The sequence below is a fragment of the Somniosus microcephalus genome, unplaced genomic scaffold (assembly GCF_052327205.1).
Source record: "Somniosus microcephalus isolate GS21.2 unplaced genomic scaffold, FLI_Smic_1.0 unresolved_chr1, whole genome shotgun sequence".
Lineage (NCBI taxonomy): Eukaryota > Metazoa > Chordata > Chondrichthyes > Squaliformes > Somniosidae > Somniosus > Somniosus microcephalus.
This window is the reverse complement of record NW_028225179.1, coordinates 143,198,600-143,220,055: the sequence shown is the minus strand read 5'-3', so window position 1 is coordinate 143,220,055 and position 21,456 is coordinate 143,198,600. Positions and strand designations below refer to the sequence as shown.

The 21,456-nt window shown below is 51.9% G+C and overlaps 1 protein-coding gene across 1 annotated transcript in view; it reads right to left on the bottom strand.

The window, feature by feature from the left end:
• The window catches only part of LOC147096121 (von Willebrand factor A domain-containing protein 7-like), a 70,603-nt gene extending 52,208 nt beyond the window's left edge, over positions 1-18,395 (bottom strand). Inside the window, exon 1 of the mRNA XM_085975025.1 lies at positions 18,116-18,395. Within this exon, the coding sequence (XP_085831151.1) occupies positions 18,116-18,365 (250 nt within the window). The 5' untranslated portion in view covers positions 18,366-18,395. The remainder of the gene's footprint in view (positions 1-18,115) is intronic.
• Positions 18,396-21,456: the final 3,061 nt, after the last annotated feature.

Here is a 21,456-nt window from a genome sequence, read left to right as displayed (position 1 = left end):
ATAGGGATTAGGCTAAAAACTGCCTGTTAACTACCTGTTAACAGGCAGTTAATTGGCAGTAATCCCCTTCCCGCCTCGGGGAGGCGGGTCCCAGTGCGGGGCGGGTACCTGCCTCCTTTGAAACTGGCATGGAAGCGGGTTGGGGGCGGGATGGTGTCGGGACCCCCGATTTCAGGATTTTAAACGGCCCACACGCCTCCAACCTTGACTCCACGGCCCAATGAAAATCCAGCCCACCGTGCCTAAATAAAGCTATGCTAGTCAGGTATCGCCATTGAAACTCATGGGTGGGGTGGGGGTCGGGGTGAGGGGTTGACGTGGTGGGTTTGGACTTGGCTGAGACACAAAACAGGTGGAAACGCAATTGACGTCCGTTATGCCACACCCCTGAAGAACCATTCAGTTCTATCGAAGTTAACGCAACTGAACATCAGGCCAGGCGAATAATGGTTGACCGATGCGATAACCGCCTGTATTGAGTCCCCGCCCGTGTCCGATTCCCACCCCCAAAGAGTCTCGTCAGCGTTCCTGATGTGAGGATAACTGGACGTCTGAAGGAAAGCACAAGAAGAGCGGAGTCACAAAGAAGACCGCGGGTTAAACGTTACAGACCACACTTGGGAGCACCGCGAACAGCTCTGTCCTCCGTATTATAAAAAGGATATAGAGGCACTGGAGAAGGTACAAAAAAGATTTACAAGGATGATACCAGAACTGAGAGGTTGTACCGATCAAGAAAGATTGAACAGGCTAGGGCTTGTAAGAATACACCATTCATGGTAAACTTGACTGAACCTAAAGTGACTAAATTTAATGTACTGACAAGCTTTGAGGGCAAGAGACTGCTTTACTAAACATTCATAAAATAAATGATGTGCTTGCAAGCTGGGTTTTTTTCTCCAAAAGATAAAGGGGGAAAAATTTGGTTGCTTTGTGCCTCCCGTTAGCGCCCTAAGAGGGCGCTGCCAACGCCTCCCGCAAAATTCAGCGGGAGGTTAGCGGCGGCACTGCGCTGCTGGCGATGACGTCATCGCCATACGCAGCGCCCCGCTCGCGCCCCGGCCACGATCTTCGGTATCGCCCCCTGACTTACCGCCAGACGCTATGCCCGACGGGGTCAGGGGGGCCTACCTGCGGCCAGGGCAGCATTATTTAAAGGCGAGGTGCCAGGCGGCCATTTTTGTTGCTGGCTGCCTGGCAGCACCTGCTTCCGCTGCCCTCCCCGGCCTCCATACCCGCCCCCCCTTCTCTTGAGTGCCAGGCTGTTTTGCCGGCACTCCCGATCCCCGGGGGCCCAGCTGGGCCCCGGGTCGCGCTGCGCAACGCCCCTCCCCTTTAAGAAGGGGAGGAAGGCCTGCAATATCATGGCACGTAGCGCCACGATATTCCCTCACAGAGCCCGAAGAGGGAGGCGGGGCGCTTCCAGTGGTGCCTTGCTTCCCTCTTGGGGCGCTACCGCTCAATTTCTGTCATGGGGGCGCTAATTTTTCGGGGGCGCTAAAAGTAGCACCCCGGCGAAGTTAGCGCCCCAAAGGGGGTGCGACTCAATTTTTCGCCCAAAGTTCTGTGAGAACAAGGAGTCAACCATGAAGTAACTAGCCTTAACTAAAAACAGAAAATGCTGGAAATGCTCAGCAGCTCAGGCAGCATCTGCAGAGAGAGAAACAGATTTAACGTTTCAGGTCGAAGACCCTGCGTCAGAACTGGGCCTTGGTCGACCAAGCGTGGAAACAGATAGGAAAGAAGAGAGAGAAAACAAGGCCCTTCACACAGTTCGGGACATGAATGCTGTGGGCCAGTTGCCAAGTTTTGGGGTATAAAGATGCTGTAAAATGACCACTCGCAGCTGCAGTCGAAAGCAACTTGGCCAGTTGCCAGTTGAAGTCATACGTCTAGTCATCGCTGAATTGACCTCTCACTGGTGTTAGTGCGTATGTGGTTGCTTATGATCACTTGAGCTTAAAGTAAATGATTTAGATTTGTGCGTGCTTGTAATCAGTAAGGGAGAGAGGATGGGTTGTCATGTCATATTGTGTGTGCTTACTTGTAACCTCTTGCTGATTTTGAGTGAAGAATAGTTTACTCTGAAATCTTTGTCTTGAGTAGTCTGTTCCATGGGTTTGAACACTATAAACTGTCAGACAGAAGTTCAAACCAATCTGAACGTCACACAGGCTCTTTCCTCTAGAGGTGAGAGATGAGAGGTGACCAGCCAGAGGTCTTCAAGATTATGAAAGGGGTTTGATAGGGTAGACGTAGAGAAGATGTGGCCACTTGTCAGGGGAGACTAGAACTAGGGGACATAAATACAAGATAGTCACTAATAATTCCAATAGGGAATTCAGGAGAAACTTTTTTCCCCAGACAGTGGTGAGAATGTGGAACTCGCGACCACATAGCACAGATGCATTTAAGGAGAAGCGAGACAAACACATGAGGAGAAGGGAATAGAAGGATATGGCGAAGGGGTTAGATGAAGGAGGGAGGAAGCTCCTGTGGAGCATAAACACCACCAGAAACCTGCAAGGATGAATGGCCAGTTTCTGTGCTGTAACTACTCCATCATAATATTATTTAATACTATGTAGAGCCTCAATTCCAGCACATGCCGTCTATAAGTACATATTTCTCCCGTCTCAGAGTCGAAAGCCTATTCAGAGCTTGTTGGGGGTGTGGGGGAGAGAGAGGATCGGAGGGGGAGAGAGAGGATTGGAGAGTAGAGAGAGAGAATCGGAGGGGGAGAGAGAGGATCGTAGAGGGAGAGAGAGGATCGGAGGAGGAGAGATGGGATTGGAGGGGGAGAGGTAGGAGTTGGTGGGGGGGGGGAGAGAGGATCGGAGGGGGGAGAGAGGTTCGGAGGGGAGAGAGAGGATCGGAGAGGGTGAGAGAGGATCGGAGGAGGAGAGATGGGATCGGAGGGGGAGAGGTAAGGGTCGTTAGCGGGGGGAGAGAGGATCAGAGTGGGGAGAGAGGATCGGAGGGGGAGAGAGAGGATCGGAGGGGGAGAGAGAGGATCGGAGGGGGAGAGAGAGGATCGGAGGGGGAGAGAGAGGATCGGAGGGGGAGACAGAGGATCGGAGGGGGAGAGAGAGGATCGGAGCGGGAGTGAGAGGATCGGAGGGGGAGACAGAGGATCGGAGGGGGAGAGAGAGGATCGGAGGGGGAGTGAGAGGATCGGAGGGGGAGAGGATCGGATCGGAGGTGGAAGGAGAGGATCGGAGGGGGAAGGAGAGGATTGGAGGGGGTGAGAGAGGATCGGAGGGGGAGAGAGAGGATCGTAGGGGGAGAGAGAGGATCGGAGGGGGAGTGAGATTATCGGAGGGGAAGAGAGTGGGGATCGGAGTTGGAGAGAAAGTGGATCAGAGGGGAGAGAGAGGATCGGAGGGGGGAGAGAATGGATCGGAGTGGGGAGAGAGGGGTTCAGACGGATGGAGAGAGAGGGGATTGGAGGAATGGATAGAGAGGGGTGTTTGGAGTGGGAGAGAGATGGGTGTTTTGAGTGGGAGAGAGAGATGATTGAAAGGGGAGCGAGAGAGGATCAAAGGGGAGGGGAGAGGAGGTCAGAAACTTGGGGGTGTTAAAGAGCTCGGAGATCTCAGTGGGAATGTGGAAGAGCACGTTCCAAGTCTAAAGTTGGGGAGGTGGGAAATGAGATGAGAACATGATCTAGATGGTAAAACGGATCACGTTCTTCCAACCCCACCCCCTTTACACCCGCACCACCTTCTCCCTCTCCTCCCCCTGGGCCTGGTTGATTTCTCGGGTAGCTCGGTGCGTATCACAGAATCACAGAAACCCCACAGTGCAGATAGAGGCCATTTCGGCCCATCGAGCCTGCACCGACACATATCCCACCCGATCCCGGTAACCCCTACACCAACACATATCCCACCCTATCCCCGTAACCCCACGTATTTAATCCCCCTAACACTAAGGGTCAATTTATCATAGCCAATCAACCTAACCCGCACATCTTTGGACTGTGGGAGGAAACCGGAGCACCCGGAGAAAACCCACGCAAACACGGGGAGGATGTGCAAACTCCACACAGACAGTCACCCGAGGCCGGATTCGAACCCGGGTCCCTGGCGCTGTGAGGCAACAGTGCTAACCACTATGCCACCGTGCTGCCTGTGGCAAGTGATATCATTGGACTGGCTGAAATCCGGAAGTCACAACACTATCACTATTCATTTAATTCCCAATAATCTTGTTAACAATCCGTGACCCACACACAATACCCCATCCATGGAGGTGTGGTGGGGGTGGAGGGGAGTTCAGGAACTTGGGCAGGGAAGAGGTCAGAAAATTCAGCGGGGGGAGGTCAGGAACTTGGAGGGGGCGAGGAGGTCAGGAACTCAATGGGAGGAAGTCAGGAACTCAATGGGAGGAGGTCAGGAACTTGGGGGGTGAGGAGGTCAGGAACTCAATGGGAGGAGGTCAGGAACTTGGGGGGTGAGGAGGTCAGAAACTTCGGCGGGAGGAGGTCAGGAACTTCGGCGGGAGGAGGTCAGGAGCTTTGGCGGGAGGAGGTCAGGAACTTGGGGGGTGAGGAGGTCAGGAACTTCGGCGGGAGGAGGTCAGGAGCTTTGGCGGGAGGAGGTCAGGAACTTGGGGGGTGAGGAGGTCAGAAACTTCGGCGGGAGGTGGTCAGGAATTTGGGCGGGGGAGGAGGTCAGACATTTGGGCGGGAGGAGGTCAGAAACTTCGGCGGGAGGAGGTCTGGAACTTGGGGGGTGAGGAGGTCAGACACTTCGGCGGGAGGAGGTCTGGAACTTGGGGGGTGAGGAGGTCAGACACTTCGGCGGGAGGAGGTCAGGAACTTGGGGGGGTGAGGAGGTCAGACACTTCAGCGGGAGGAGGTCAGACACTTCAGCGGGAGGAGGTCAGACACTTCGGCGGGAGGAGGTCAGGAACTTGGGCGGGAGGAGGTCAGGAACTTGGGCGGGAGGAGGAGGTCAGGAACTTGGACAGGAGGAGGTCAGGAGCTTTGGCGGGAGGAGGTCAGGAACTTGGGGGGGTGAGGTGGTCAGACACTTCGGCGGGAGGAGGTCAGGAACTTGGACAGGAGGAGGTCAGCAACTCTTTGGGAGGAGGTCAGAAACTTGGGGGAGGTCAGGAACTTCGGCGGGGGGTAGGTCAGGAGCTCAATGGGAGGAGGTCAGAAACTCGGTGAGGGGCAGGTCAGGCACTTCGGCAGGGGGAGAATGTCAGGAACTTGAGGGGGAACGGTCAGGGTCAAAACTTGGGGGGTGGGATGAATGTTAGGAACTTGTTGGGGGGGGCAGGAACTTGTTTAGGAGGTGGGACAAGGTCTTGACCCGTGAGGGTGAGCCCTATCTGTTCTATATCAGCTCTGTTCTGTCTGGAGTCTGGAAATCAGAATGGCGCAAATTATACTTTGCAAAGTAATTGATTACTTAGGCAGGCAGGATCTAATTACCCATTCCAGAGAAACTGCTGGGTGTGTCTTGTCCTCCAAGGGGAACAACCAGAAATCAGCTCTTGTCCTCCAAGGTGATCAATCAGAAATTTGGTGTTGGAAATAAGCGCGACCTTACATGCACTGCCCAGTGTAGTTCAATCCCGGCTCTTTGCTGATAAAAAGAAAAGAAAGACTTGCATTTATATAACGTTTTTCATGACCTCAGGACATCCCAAAGTATTCACAGCCAATGAAGTATTTTTGAAGTGTAGTTGCTGTTGTAATGCCGGAAACACAGCAGCCAATTTGAGCAAAGCAAGCTCCCACAAACAGCAATGTGATAATGACCAGATAATCTGTTTTCGTGATGTTAATTGAGGGATCAACATTGGCCAGGACTCCATGAATATCTCCCCTGCTCTTCTTCTTCAATATAGTGCCTTAAGAACATAAGAACATAACAAGTAATAGCAGGAGTCGGCCATACGGCCCCTCGAGCCTGCTCTGCCATTCAATAAGATCATGGCTGATCATCGACCTCAACTCCACTTTCCCGCCTGATCTCCATATCCCTTGATTCCCCTAGAGTCCAAAAATCTATCGATCTCAGCCTTGAATATACTCAAAGACTCAGCATTCACAGCCCTCTGGGGCAGAGAATTCCAAAGATTCACAACCCTCTGAGTGAAGAAATTCCTCCTCATCTCAGTCTTAAATGGCCTACCCATTAACCTGAGTCTATGCCCCCGAGTTATAGACACTCCAGCCAGAGGAAACAACCTCTCAGCATCTACCCTGTCAATCCCCTTCAGAATCTTGTATGTTTCAATGGGATCACCTCTCATTTTTCTAAACTCCAGAGAGTATCGGCCCATTCTACACAATCTCTCATCATAGGACAGCCCTCTCATCCCAGGAATCAATCTAGTGAACTTGCGTTGCACCGCCTCCAAGGCAAGTATATCCTTAGCCATGGGATCTTATACGTCCACCTGAGAGAGCAGATGGAGCCTTGGTTTAATGACTCATCGAAAAGACGGCACTTCTGACAGTGCAGCACTCCCTCAGTATTGGACTGGTGTGTCAGCTTGGGTTTGGTGCTCAAGTCTCTGGAGTGGAACTTGAATCTACAACCTTCTGTCTCAAAGGTGAGGGTGCTACCCACTGAGCCACAGATGAAACAGAATTAGTCCATCTTAACAAGACTGAGTTAATGAGTTGCCTTTAGAATAAGGAAGGAAGGAATGAGGGAGGGAAAATTAAACCAGGGCATCAATTCCTGATCACTATTTATTAACTATTCCCTGCTGGAAAGTGCGGGCAATTGCATGTCAAAGGAGGGCAAGATTGTGAACATTTGTGATGACCCTACAGTCAAATAGCCTGCTAATACTTACCGCCCAACTGCACACATAAAAAAACAACCACTTGGGCAAGGTACAAGAAAGTGGTGTGCATCCTTGGAACCCTATTGCCTGTCCCAAGACTTGTGATTCTATCCCCACACCTTGCGTTTCCTTGCCCAGCTCATGCAAACAGGAGGAGGCCATTCAGCCCCTCGAACCTGTTCTGCTATTCAAATAAATCATGGCTGATCAGTACCTTAGAATAGTACAGCACAGAAGGCGGCCATTCGGCCCATCGAGTCTGCGCCGGCTCTTTTGAAGAACAATCCAGTTAGTCCCTCTCCCCCCTCTGCTCTTTCCCCATATCCCTGCAATTTATCCAATTCCCTTTTGAAGGCTACTATTGACTCTGTATCCACCACCCTATCAGGCAGTGCCTTCCAAATCCTAAACACTCGTTGTGTAAAAAGTTTTTCCTCATGTCGCCCCAGGTTCTTTAGCCAATCACCTTAAATCTGTGCCCTCTGGTTACCGACCCTTCAGCCACTGGGGACCGTTTCTCTTTATTTACTCTTATCTAAACTCTTCGTGATTTTAAACACCTCTATCAAATCTCTTCCTAGCCTTCTCTGCTCTAAGGAGAACCACCCCAGCTTCTCCAGTCTACCCAGGTAACTGCAATCCCTCATCCCTGGACCCATTCTAGTAAATCTCCTCTGTACCCTCTCCAAAGCCTTCCCGTCCTTCCTAAAGTGTGGTGCCCAGAACTGGACACAATACTCCAGCTGGGGCCTTGCTTACCTCCCTCGGGTCCCCACCTCCTGTAGCTGTAAATTGGTGTCACTTGACTGAGTTACCTTGTCGTCCCTCCTACTCTTGTCAACCTTGGCGTTGCTAGGTACTACCAGGCCTTGGGCCTTCACCTTGGTTCCTCAATAATATATTACAAATAGAACCCAAACAGGGTATTCTACTAAAATAATGAATAGTTAATGATGTAATGACACAATTAAAAAGTCAACCGGACAGCAAGTCTGAGTGAATCATTCTTTGAATTATTAACTTCGTACACCAGGTGCTAAATACCTTTTCGGAGAAATCAAAGCTGGGCCTTATTTCCCACGAATGAGGTGATTTCAGCCGGATGAGTCTCACATTAGCCTGCCCTAGGGCCCTGGAGGTGGTGAGGCCTGTCACTTTGCCAAGTTCTCATACACAACGCATTGTTTATTCAGGATGCTATCAGCCACCTCTGCACTGGTAATCGCTCAGTAAACAGAGGCTAGTGCCGGACTGGCATACAAGAGGGAGGGAGGAGAGAGAGAGGGGATAGAGAGGAAGAGGGGGAGAGAGGGGAGGGGAGAGGGGTGGGAGGAGAGAGAGAGAGGGGGAGAGAGAGAGGGGGGATGGAGAGGGAGAGGGGGAGATAGAGAGGGAGAGGGGAGAGAGGGCAGGGGGGAGAGGGGAGGGAGGAGAGAGAGAGAGAGAGAGAGAGGAGGAGAGAGAGAGAGAGAGGGGGAGAGAGAGAGAGAGAGAGGGGGGAGAGAGAGAGGGGATACAGAGGGAGAGGGGGAGAGAGGGGAGGGAGGAGGGAGAGGGGGAGAGAGGGGAGAGGGGAGGAGGAGAGAGAGAGAGAGAGGGGATAGAGAGGAAGAGGGGGAGAGAGGGGAGGGGGAGAGAGGGAGGGGGAAAGAGAGGTGAGGGGGAGAGGGTGGAAAAAAGCAGAGAGAGGTGGGGGAGAGAGGGAAGGGGTGAGGGGAGGGGGAGGGAGGGAGAGAGGGGAGGGGGAGAGAGAGGGAAGGGGTGGAGAGAGGGGAGGGGTGGAGAGAAGGGAGGGGGTGGAGAGAAGGGAGGGGAGGGAGAGAGGAGAGGGGGAGCGAAGGGAGGGGGAGAGAGGGCAGGGGAGTAGGGAGAGAGGGAAGGGGTGGAGAGGGAGGGGGAGAGAGGGGAGGGGGAGAGAGGGGAGGGGGAGAGAGGGGAGGGGGAGAGAGAGGGGAGGGGGAGAGAGAGGAGGGGGAGAGAGGGGTGGGGGGAGAGAGGGGTGGGGGGAGGGTGGAGAGAGGGAAGGGATGGAGAGAGGGGAGGGGGAGGGAGGGGAGGGGGAGAGAGGGAAGGGGTGGAGGGGGGGGAAGGGGAGGGAGGGAGAGAGGGGAGGGAGGAGAGAGGGAAGGGGTGGAGAGGGGGGGAGAGAGGGGAGGGGGAGGGAGGGAGCGAGGGGAGGGGGAGAGAGAGGGGGCGGAGAGAGGGAAGGGGTGGAGAGAGGGGAGGGGGAGAGAGGGGAGGGGGAGAGAGGGGAGGGGGAGAGAGAGGGGGCGGAGAGGGGAGGGGGAGACAGGGAGAGAGGGGAGTGGGGGTAGGGGGGGAGAGAGGGAAGGGCTGGAGAGAGGGGAGGGGGAGGGAGGGAGAGAGGGGAGGGGGAGAGAGAGGGGGCGGAGAGGGGAGGGGGAGACAGGGAGAGAGGAGAGCGGGGGTAGGGGGGGAGAGAGGGAAGGGCTGGAGAGAGGGGAGGGGGAGGGAGGGAGAGAGGGGAGTGGGACCAACTGAGTATTTGCAGCATTTTATGCTGTCATTTCACATTTACAGCATCTGCTTGCAGATGGAAGAGGAAAACGCAGAAGAGGAGGAATCAGATGGAATATCCGGATGGAATCATCCGCCTGCAGTCCCACTGGCTGGGCAGGCTGCCTCTTCTTGTTGACCCACTGGCTGGGCAGGCTGCCTCTTCTTGTTGACCCACTGGCTGGGCAGGCTGCCTCTTCTTGTTGGCCCACTGGCTGGGCAGGCTGCCTCTTCTTGTTGGCCCACTGGCTGGGCAGGCTGCCTCTTCTTGTTGGCCCACTGGCTGAGCAGGCTGCCTCTTCTGTAATAGCAAAATACTGCGGATGCTGGAAATCTGAAATAACAACAGAAAATGCTGGAAATACTCAGCAGGCCAGGCAGCATCCGTGGCGAGAGAAACAGAGTTAACGTTTCAGGTCTGGGACCCTTCATCAGTTCATGGGATATGTGGAACATTCTTTGTTCCAGTCCAACTCAGGTCCCCTCCCTCACCTCTTTTTCTGGTACATCGATGACTGTATTGGTGCCGTTTCCTGCTCTCGCCCTGAACTAGATAAGTTCATTCACTTTACTTCCAATTTCCACCCTTCCCTCACCTTCACAAGGTCCATCTCCGACTCTTCCCTTCCTTGACTTCTCCGTCTCCATTTCTGGCGGTCGGCTTTCAACAAACATCCACTACAAGCCCACGACTCCCACAGCTACCTGGACTACACTTCCTCCCACCCCGCTTCCTGTAAGGACTCTATTCCATTCTCCCAGTTTCTCCGTCTCCGCCGCGTCTGTTCTGACGATGCCACCTTCCATACTAGTGCTTCTGACATGTCTTCCTTTTTTCTCAACCGAGGATTCCCCTCTACCGTGGTTGACACTGCCCTTGACCGTGTCCGTTCTATGTCCCACACTTCTGCCCTCACCCCTGCCCCTCCCTTCCGGAACCACGCTAGAGTTCCCCTTGTCCTCACCTTTCACCCCACCAGCTTCCACATTCAACGGATCATCCTCCGCCATTTCTGCCATCTCCAACGTGATCCCACCACCAAACACATCTTCCCCTCACCTCCCCTTTCAGCATTCCAAAGGGACCGCTCCCTCCGCGACACCCTGGTCCACTTCTCAATCACCCCCAACAGCCCTGCTCCTTCGCCTGGCACCTTCCCGTGCAAGCGCAGGAGATGCAACACATGCCCTTTTACCTCCTCCCTTCTCACTGTCCAGGGCCCCAAACACCCCTTCCAGGTGAAACAGCGATTTACTTCTACTTCTTGCAATTTAATATACTGTATTCGCTGCTCACGATGCGGTCTCCTCTACATTGGGAGACCAAAAGCAGATTGGGTGACTGCTTTGCGGAACACCTCCGTTCAGTCTGTAAGGGTGACCCCGAGCTTCCGGTCGCCTGTCACTTTAATTCACCGCTTCACTCCCACTCTGATCTCTCTGTCCTCGGGCTATTGCATTGTTCCAATGAAGCTCAACGTATGCTTGAGGAACAGCACCTCATCTTTCGATTGGGCACTTTGCAGCCTGCCGGACTCAACATTGAGCTCAACAATTTCAGATAATTATCCCTGCCCCCATTTTTCATGCAGTATGATTTTTGCCATTCCCATTTGCAACATTTTATCTTTCCTGCCTCTTACAAAAGCACAGGGTGTTCTTTCTATTCCTTCCTCCCCCCCCTAACCCCCCCACACCCACCCCCCCCCCGGGTCTCTGCACCTGCTTAATATCTGTTACATCTCCAGCATTTTCCAGTTCTGACGAAGGGTCCCAGACCTGAAACGTTAACTCTGTTTCTCTCTCCACGGATGCTGCCTGGCCTGCTGAGTATTTCCAGCATTTTCTGTTGTTATTTCAGGCTGCCTCTTCTTGTTGACCCATTGGCTGGGCAGGCTGCCTCTTCTTGTTGACCCACTGGCTGGGCAGGCTTCCTCTTCTTGTTGACCCACTGGCTGGGCAGGCTGCCTCTTCTTGTTGACCCACTGGCTGGGCAGGCTGCCTCTTCTTGTTGACCCACTGGCTGGGCAGGCTGCCTCTTCTTGTTGACCCACTGGCTGGGCAGGCTGCCTCTTCTTGTTGACCCACTGGCTGGGCAGGCTGCATTTCTTGGGTGTGTGGAATGAGGAAGGCACAAGTGTAGAGTTGTGCTGACGGGAGGGCGGGAAGCCTAGAGGTGCATGCCAGAACAAGGATAACGTACAAGGATACCCGCATCTTGTATCCTTTCAGCCCTGCCGCTGGCCAAGGGCTCAACCATGCCCCCTGCCAAGAATGGCCTGCACCGTCTCCTCCAAGGGGGTGAGGTGAGGCTAGGAAAGGGAGATGTGCCTCATCATTGGTGCAGATTGTTGGTAGGTGAGTGACTGGGGGTCGTGCATTGAGCAGTGTGTGAGGCTAGTGGTGCAGTTGTTAGGAGGCAGCTTTTGAAGAGGCATTCACTGACCTTGACCAGTGGTCTGAAGTCATGAAACTTCTTTTGGCACTAGAGCCAGGTGGTGGGGGCGACACTGCTGACAATGACGGCCTTTGTGATGTACTCCCACATCGTTCTTTCTGGAGGGCCTCCTGGCCCCTGTGGGTAGAGGGCCAGTCCTGCAGTGTTGACCCCCTGCACAAAGCTGGAGTGCTGCGTGCGTGACCCTGGGTGCCCCTTCCCTGGCTTGCTGAGCCATTGGTGGTAGTGCTGAGGCAGTTTTCCTATTTGTTGCGCTCAGGAAGGTAATTCCGCTTTAACAGCTGAATGTCGACATTTGGAACTTCTTTTAAATGTTGATTATTTGTTAAAAGGCAGAACGGGTTGAAAAATGTACTGAAGCCGTGCATTTCATTGTCCCTTGCTTGCATGGTCCCTTTAAATTTCAGAGCTCCCCGCTGCCCACAATGCATTGCGAGCTTCGCAGCCTAGCACATAGAGTCTCGGGGGGGAAGCAGCCACGTCGCACCGGGACTACAAATCGGTCCCGGATCCCTCGCGCAACGCCATCGGGACAGCGTTGCACCTATGGTTAGCGCTGTGCCACCTACCACCATGCCCCCCCCCCCCCCATTTAGCTAGTTTAGCACAGCGGCCACTTCAGACGAATGCTTCCCCCACAGGCTCGGTCTTTTTCATTGGGGCCCAGAACTATGCTCCGCATCATTAACATTTACAGCAACGAGCATCCCCCGAACCACACGTCTCCCAGTCGATTATTTAATGAGACCGTTGTACATTGATGCCAGCAAACTTTTATGAAGCGGTCATGAATGCAATGGTACATTCACAGGCATGTTGTATGAAGGGTCAACCTTGCATAAGAGTTGTCCTGAATATCACCTTTGGACCCGGAATTCATTTGGGGAACGGAATGCAACCGAAAGGTGAGACAGTGTAAGTTCCAGATAACTTCCAAAAGTTACATAGCATTACATAGAAAAGTGTTTGGAAGACCTGTTGGAGGCATCACCCAGAGCACAGGCCTCTGTGAATTGAAGCAGAGCCTTTTGAACTTTTCTGTGCAAGGGGACCTGCAACTATCGACGCATCCTTCGAAACCCCATCCTGAATTCCGAAAGACACCGTTCCAAAACGAAGCACTCTCCTCACCGCGGAAAATATTAATTTTTTTACTTAGTATAAGGCAACCAAAAATAAGGATGTGGCAGCATTGCCACCCAATCTGCTGTCGAATGGCCCTCATCCAGGCCTCTATCACCTCCAGACTCGAGTATTCCAGCGCTCTCCTGGTCAACCTCCCACCTTCCGCCCTCCATAAACTCCAGCTCATCCAAACCTCTGCTGCTCGTATCCTAACTCTCACCAAGTCCCGTTCGCCCATCGTCCCTGACGAAAGAAAACTACTAGGCACTTGGTCTAAGCGTTAATCAAAGCTTTAATCAACTGTTTTACAACATGGAGGTCTAGTTGTGTCCTTCACTAGTTCCTGGAATTTTCTGAGGTTGTAACTGGTAGAATAGATAAGGGAGAACCAGTGGATGTGGTGTATTTGGACTTTCAGAAGGCTTTTGATAAGGTCCCGCATAAGAGATTAGCGTGTAAAGTTAAGGCACATGGGATTGGGGGCAAGGTACTGACTTGGATAGAGAACTGGTTGGCAGACAGAAAGCAAAGAATTGGAATAAACGGCTCTTTTTCCGAGTGGCAGGCAGTGACTAGTGGGGAACCGCAGGGATCGGTCCTAGGACCCCAGCTATTCACAATATATATTAATCATCTAGACGAGGGAACTAGATGTAATATCTCCAAGTTTGCAGATGACACAAAGCTGGGTGGGCGGGTATGCTGTGAGGAGGATGCCGAGAAACTCCAGTATGATTTGGACAGGTTGGGTGATTGGGCAGGTGTATGGCAGATGCAGTATAATGTGGATAAATGCAAGGTTATCCACTTTGGTGACAAAAACAGGAAGGCAGATTATTATCTGAACGGCAATAGATTGGGAGAAGGGGAAGTGCAATGAGACCTGGGTGTCCTTGTGCACCAGTCGCTGAAGGTAAGCATGCAGGTGCAGCAGGCGGTTAAGAAGGCAAATGGTATGTTGGCCTTCGTAGTGAGAGGGTTTGAGTACAGGAACAAGCATGTCTTTCTGCAGTTGTACAGGGCCTTGGTGAGTCCACACCTTGAGTATTGTGTGCAGTTTTGGTCGCCTTATCTGAGGAAGGATGTTCTTACCATGGAGGGAGTGCAGCGAAGATTCATAAGACTGATACCTGGGATGGTAGGAATGATGTATGAGGAGAGATTGGGTAGACTGGGCTTATACTCGCTGGAGTTTAAAAGAATGAGAGGGGATCTCATTGAAACTTATAGAATTCTAACAGGACTAGACAGACTAGATGCAGGAAGGATGTTCCCGATGGCGGGGGAGTCCAGAACTAGGGGTCACAGTCTAAAGATAAGGGGTAAGCCATTTAGGACAGAGATGAGGAGGAATTTCTTCACCCAGAGAGTGGTGAACCTGTGGAATTCTCTACCACAGAAGGCAGTTGAGGCCAATTCATTAAATATATTCAAGAAGGAGTTAAATATATTTCTTAAGGCTAAAGGGATCAAGAGATATGGGGAGAAGGCAGGGACAGGGTACTGAGTTTGGATGATCAGCCATCACCTCATTGAATGGCGGAGCAGGCTCGAGGGGCCGAATGGTCTACTCCTGCTCCTATCTTCTATGTTTCCGGTTAAGAATGTCCTGCGCAAGCTGGGCCCATGCCCGCAGGCCACTCAGTATTATTTCATAAGTCTTTCTTTCATAAATGACTGATTCATGTCAGTCTCCGTGCTGCCGGTCCCCAAACGCCTCAAATTTATAACTCTCCTCCTTCTGCTTAAATCCCACCATGGCCTCGGCCCTCCTCTCTATCTCTGTACCCTCCCCGAGCCCTACAACTACCCTCCCACCCTGCACCCGCCCCCGAAATCTCCATTCCTCCTACTCTGGCCTCATGCATTCAGTCCCCACCCCAGCATTGACAGTGTGCTTTCAGACAGCTAGGTCCAACTGTCTGTCCATAAGCGGACACAGAATAGTGGCTATGCTACTGGTTTAATAATCCTAGACCACTGATCAGTGAGATATGAGTTCAAATCCCATCACTGCAGCTGGGGAATTTAAATTCTAATTGATTCACTAATTTTGGAATAAAAAAACTCATATTAGTAATGGTGACCATAAAACTATTGGATTGGCATAAAAACCTATCTGATTCACTGATGTCCTCACCTGGTCTGTCCTCTGGACACAAACGGCATCAAGGGGTATGGGGAGAGAGCAGGAATATGGTATTGAGATAGAGGATCAGCCATGATCATACTGAATGGCCTACTCCTGCTCCTATGTTTCTATATGTGATTCCAGGCCCACAGAAATGTGGTTGACCCTAAACTGCCCTCTGAAATGGCCAAATAGGCCATTTATTCAAGAAGACGGCTCACCGCCACCTTCTTGAGGGCAAGTAGGGACAGGCAATAAATGCCGGCCTTGCTGGTGACGCCCACGTCCTGTGAATGAATAAAAAAAAATTCCATGATTTTCCTCCCAATCGCTCTGCCTGTCCACCTCGCTCTTCCTCTACGGCCCTTCCTTTAAAACCCACCTCTCCGACCGAGCTGTGGTCACCCGTCCTAATCTTTCCTTTGCCTCTGTGTTCATTTGGCCTCACCGTTCTGTGAATAACCTTGGGGTATGAAAAGAAAGAACTTGCGTTTCTACGCAACGCCTTTCATGACCTTAGGACGTTCCAAAGCGCTTTACAGCCAACAAAGTACTTTTCGAAGTGCAGTCGCTGTTGTAATGTCGGGAAACACGGCAGCCAATTTGCGCACAGCAAGCTCCCACAAACAGCCATGAGATAATGACCAGATCAGCAGATTTTTTAGTTGAAGGATAAATATTGGCCCAGGACAGTGGGGAGAAACTCCCCCTGCTCTTCTTCGAAATGATGGCCCTGGGATCCTTTACGGCCACCTGCGAGGACCAGAGGAGACCTCGGTTTAACGTCGCATCCGAAAGACGGCACCTCCTCTCCGTACTGGGGGAGGCTCGGCCTGGATTTTTTGTGCTCAAGCCTTTGGAGTGGGGACCTGGACCCCACGACCTTCTGACTCAGAGGCGAGGGCGCTACCGCACTGAGCCATGGCAGGCAGAAGAAACTGCATTGGAGAGGGTGCAGAGGAGATTCACCAGGATGTTACCTGGAGCGTTTCAGCTATGAAGAGAGACTGGACAGGCTGGGGTTGTTTTCCTTCGAGCAGAGAAGGCTGAGGGGGGACCTGATTGAGGTGTACAAAATGATATGGGGCATAGATAGGGTAGATAGAAAGAACGTTTCCCCTTAGTAGAGGGGTCAATAACCAGGGGGCATAGTTTCAAGGTAAGGGACATGAGGTTTAGAGGGGATTTGAGGAAAAACTTTTTCACCCAGACGGTGGTTGGAATCTGGAACTCACTGCCTGAAAGGGTGGCAGAGGCAGGAACCCTCACAACATTCAAGAAGCATTTAGATGGGCACTTGAAACGCCATAGCATACAAGGCTACGGACCAAGTGCTGGAAAATGAGATTAGAATAGACAGGGCTTGATGGCCGGCACAGACACGATGGGCCGAAGGACCTCTTTCTGTGCTGTATAACTCTATGACTCTATGGCCTAGAAATTCGGCATAGCTGCGTTTGGGGCGCTAGTCCTGGCGATGCGCAAAGTTTAGCGCCAGGCGCAATTTAGCGCCACCTAGCGCGATATTGGGTTGCAGCGCCCCTAAAGTTGATTGTGGCGCTAAATCAGGCGGTGCATGCTACTCTTAAGGCGCTAACCCAGCGGCGCAACCCAATTTCGCGGCGGCGGGTCGCAGCGAGGGTGCTGTCAATAATCACTTTCCCTGAGACACAGTGGCGCCAGCCAGCTCTTAAAGGGGCAGGTCAATTGGTATCACCAGACACACTCACTGCCTTGTAGGCCTTCAAAGCGGTGGGAGCCTACCTGTGGCGCACCAGCCTAGCAAGACATGAAAAGGGTGAGGCAGAGGGCGGAACGCCTCACTGATGAGGCATTGGATGCTTTGGTTGGCGCAGTGCAATCAAGGCCAAGGAAGATGGTCGGAATGTGATTTATGTTTTGGACAGTCTCCCGGGTGTGAGAGGCAGTTATGTGTCAGTGTATTAGTTTTGCTTTCTGTTGCCATAGCTTTCTCATGATTGAAGGAACCACATTTTGTGTAATGAAACACTTTCTTCATTTACAATGGCCATGCCTGCTATTTACATGCATCTTGCCCTTCACAGGCTTGGGGGTATCAGACCGGTTCCATTCCTGTTCTTGGAATGGCAGCAAGCATTCCGTGAGAGGGGCCTAGAAGCTACTTCTGATCAGCCTCTGACGCGCAGCCTGAGAAGAGCCGCTCGCGTAGAAGTTCAGGCCAGCAGCCATCTTCTCAGCCGCCGACAGAGATGTCCTGCACCTTATCTGAGGCTGCAGATCTGGCTGGAGCAGCTGGCACAGCTCAGTCACCACCTCCTTTCTAAATCGCAGCCTTCTGACACACTGCTCCTCTGGCATCTTCATGTAGGAAAACTGCTGTCGGAAAACCCTGCCAGCGTAAGGTCTGCTGTGGCGACGTCTGTTGGCCCTCCTCTGTCTGGCCATGTCCGCCCCCCTCGCCCAGCATCTCAGTGCCCTTTCCAGATGATTCAGCAGCAGGACGTTCCCCTCCAATGCAGCCCCCATAATAAGCGCCCACAGGAAGGTTCCCCGTTATCAAGGCTCACCAACAGCAAGGTGATGGCCAGAAGGCTGAAGATCGTCTGCCTGCGCTGGCTCAGTGGTCAAATGGCTCTCAGTGTGCAGCTCAGCAACTCTTTGTAGCTCTCGAGGGAGTTGTGATCCAAAAATGGCTGCCGCTTTTAAACCACACCAGTCCCCTTTAAATAACGCTCCTCTAGCCCGAGAGCGACTTGGTAAGGCCCAGGTAAGCTGTCACTATTAGCGCCAGGCGCTACGGAGGGGGGTGCCACTGAATTTCCGGTCCGGGGCGCCCAAAAGGGGTTGCACGCTCAAATGACGTCATAATCAGCCTGCGCCCATGAGCGGGCGCTAAGATTTAGCGCCGGCGCTAAATGCATGCTCAATATGGGGCGATGTGCTAGGCGCCTTGCGCCCACCCGGAAATTGGCTAGCGCCCCACTTCTCGGCCTCTTTAGGCGTTAATCGGTGGCGCTATCAACCAAATTTCTCCCCCTATGACTCTACAACAGGGAAGAGAGCAGATTCAGCGCAGGGAGAGCCCTTACCTCCGTAGTATGCCTTGAACAGAGTGGTCGGCGTCAGTGGTGTGAGGTTCAGCAGCTGCCCGGGGCTCACGGCCGGTCTCCCATGCAGCAGTTTCCTCTCCATGAACGTGGCCACTGCCTGGAGGATGCCGGCCTTGGTGATGTCGGCGTCCGTGTAGTCTTTCCATCCCGGATCCCCAGATTCTGGGTTTGGGTAAAAAGCTCGTGCCAGCGGGACCATCAGGAGTGAGAGCAACACTGAGAGCTGCATCTGCGCTGATGTCGAGAGAGGCTGCCAGATACAAAAAGGGGAAAATATATACAGGAATCCTGAGTGGCAATTAGTGCTCCAGCTAACTCAGCTCCACAGAGGAAGGGTGTGTGAGCTGAAATGATTTGCATGAGTCATCCGTCAGTAAGACCACATGATTTTCACTGCCTTTTGATAGCAAGACTTATATAACTCTCGTAGGATGTGCCAAAGTGCCTTACAGACAATTAAGTACTTATTGCTGCAGTCAGCCAATTTGTGTCAACAAAGAGAAATGTGATAATACTGAGGGAGCACTGCACTCTCAGAGGGGCAGTGCAGATGGAGCTGTTTTTAGTGTCGGGCTAAATATTGGCCAGGACACCGGGGAGAGCTCCCCATGCTCTTCTTTGAGGGAGTGGCCATGTTTTCTTTTCTGTCCACCTGAGAGGGCAGGCGAGGCCTCGGTTTAAAGTCTCATCCGAAAGACGGCACCTCCGAGAGTGCAGCACTTCCTCAGTACAGCCCCTCCGACAGTGCAGCGCTCACTCCGTACTAAGTTGGCAAGGGGTTGGGCACCAGGATATAGCATTAGAAAGGAGAAACAAAGGGCACAAAGGATTGGGAGAGACGGAGAGCACTAGAGTAAGAAATAGTAAGATGTTAACATAGAAACATAGACGATAGGAGCAGGAGGAGGCCATTTGGCCCCTCGAGCCTGCTCCGTCATTCAATGCGATCATGGCTGATCATCCAAATTCAGTACCCTGTCCCTGCTTTCTCCCCATATCCCTTGATCCCTTTAGCCTTAAGAAATATATCTAACTCCTTCTTGAATATATTTAGTGAATTGGCCTCAACTGTCTTCTGTGGTAGGGAATTCCACAGGTTCACCACTCTCTGGGTGAAGAAATTCCTCCTCATCTCAGTCCTAAATGGCTTACCCCTTATCATTAGACTGTGACCCCTGGTTCTGGACTCCCCCGCCATCGGGAACAGCCTTCCTGCATCTAGTCTGTCTAGTCCTGTTAGAATTTTATATGTTTCAAAGAGATCCCCTCTCATTCTTCTAAACTCAAGCGAATGTAAGCCCAATCGACCCAATCTCTCTTCATACGTCATTCCTGCCATCCCAGGTATCAGTCTGGTGAATCTTCGCTGCACTCCCTCCATTGCAAGAACATCCTTCCTCAGATAAGGCGATCAAAACTGCACACAATACTCAAGGTGTGGTCTCACCAAGGCCCTGTACAGCTGCAGCAAGACATTCTTGCTCCTGTACTCGAATCCTCTCGCTATGAAGGCCAGCATACCATTTGCCTTCTTAACCGCCTGCTGCACCTGCATGCTTACCTTCAGCGACTGGTGCACAAGGACACCCAGGTCTCGTTGCACTTCCCTTTTTCCCAATCTATTTCCGTTCAGATAATAATCTGCCTTCCTGTTTTTGCTACCAAAGTGGATAACCTCGCATTTATTCACATTATACTGCATCTGCCATATCGCCCAACCTGTCCAAATCATACTGGAGTTTCTCTGCATCCTCCTCACAGCACACACACCCACCCAGCTTTGTGTTGTCTGCAAACTTGGAGATATAACATCTAGTTCCCTCGCCTAGATCATTAATACATATTGTGAATAACTGGGGTCCTAGCACCGATCCCTGCGGTACCCCATTAGTCACTGCCTTCCACTCGGAAAAAGACCCATTTATTCCAACTCTTTGCTTCCTGTCTGCCAACCAGTTTTCTATCCAAGTCAATACCTTGCCCCCAATCCCATGTGCCTTAGCTTTACACGCTAATCTCTTATGCTGGAACTAATTGGTCTCCCATTTCTTTGTTCCCCATTATAAATTCCCCTGATTCTGACTGCAAGGGACCTACGCTTGACTTCACCAATCTTTTTCTCTTCACATATCTATAAAAGCTTTTGCAGTCAGTTTTTATGTTTCCTGCAAGCTTACTCTCATATTCTATTTTCCCTTTCTTAATTAATCCCTTTGTCCTCCTTTGTTGAATCTGAAACTGCTCCCAATCCTCAGGTTTACTGCTTTTTCTGGCCAATTTTTATGTCATCTCCTTGGATCTTATGCTATCCCTAATTTCCCTCGTTAGCCACGGTTGAGTCACCTTTTTTGTTTTATTTTTATGCCAAACTGGGATGAACAAATTTTTTTTAATGGATCCATTTCATGCTGGAGGATGTTTGAAAATTTGAACAAAAAGGGTTAATTTCCCGTGATTATAAGTCAATAATCTTGCAGCAGTGCCCAATATTCCAAACTCACTTTTTAAAAGAATATTCCCACATTATGATTACATTGTCCCTGTAAAGTTTCATAGAGTAGTAGGTTAAAGATGATTCACTGGAAGAAATCAGTACCAGATTTGGAACCAAGTACCATAAATTATGATTTATTTTAGTTATGATTTTAATTATTAGACATTGGGAAGTTCTCTGACAACATCCCGGCTGTCGTGCTGAAGACTTGTGCTCTAGAACTAGTCACGCCTCTAGCCATGCTGTTCCAGTACAGCTAAAACACTGGCATCTATCCAACAATGTGGAAAACTGCCCAGGTGTGTCCTGTCGACAAAACGCAGGACAAATACAACCCGGCCAATTACTGCCCCATCAGTCTACTCTCAATCATCAGCAAAGTGATAGAAGGTGTCATCGACAGTGCTATCAAGCGGCACTCACCAATAACGTACTCACTGATGCCCAGTTTGGATTCCACCAAGACCACTCGGCCGGTGACCAGAGTCGGGGACCTGCTCGATGGCAGAGGAGCTGGCGCAGCGTCTGTCCTGGGCCAACATCCAGCTCGTGGCCAAAGCCATTGAGTCACCGAAAGTGGCACTGGGTCCCTATTCCAACAGGTGTATCGAGGAGGCTCAAACACGAGGGGCAATCCCGTCCGAACTGACCCCCGTTCGGACAGAATTCTTCATCGGTGCCCGGCCCCGAAACCCCTCTCAGGAGCCGGCGCCTCACAACTTGAGCCGTCTCGGGGAAATGCCCTCCGTGCCTTTTAGCTCCACACGGAGGGGTTTCCTGTACGGGCTGCTCCTGCACACTCGCCACTTTGCCATCTTCGTCGGCA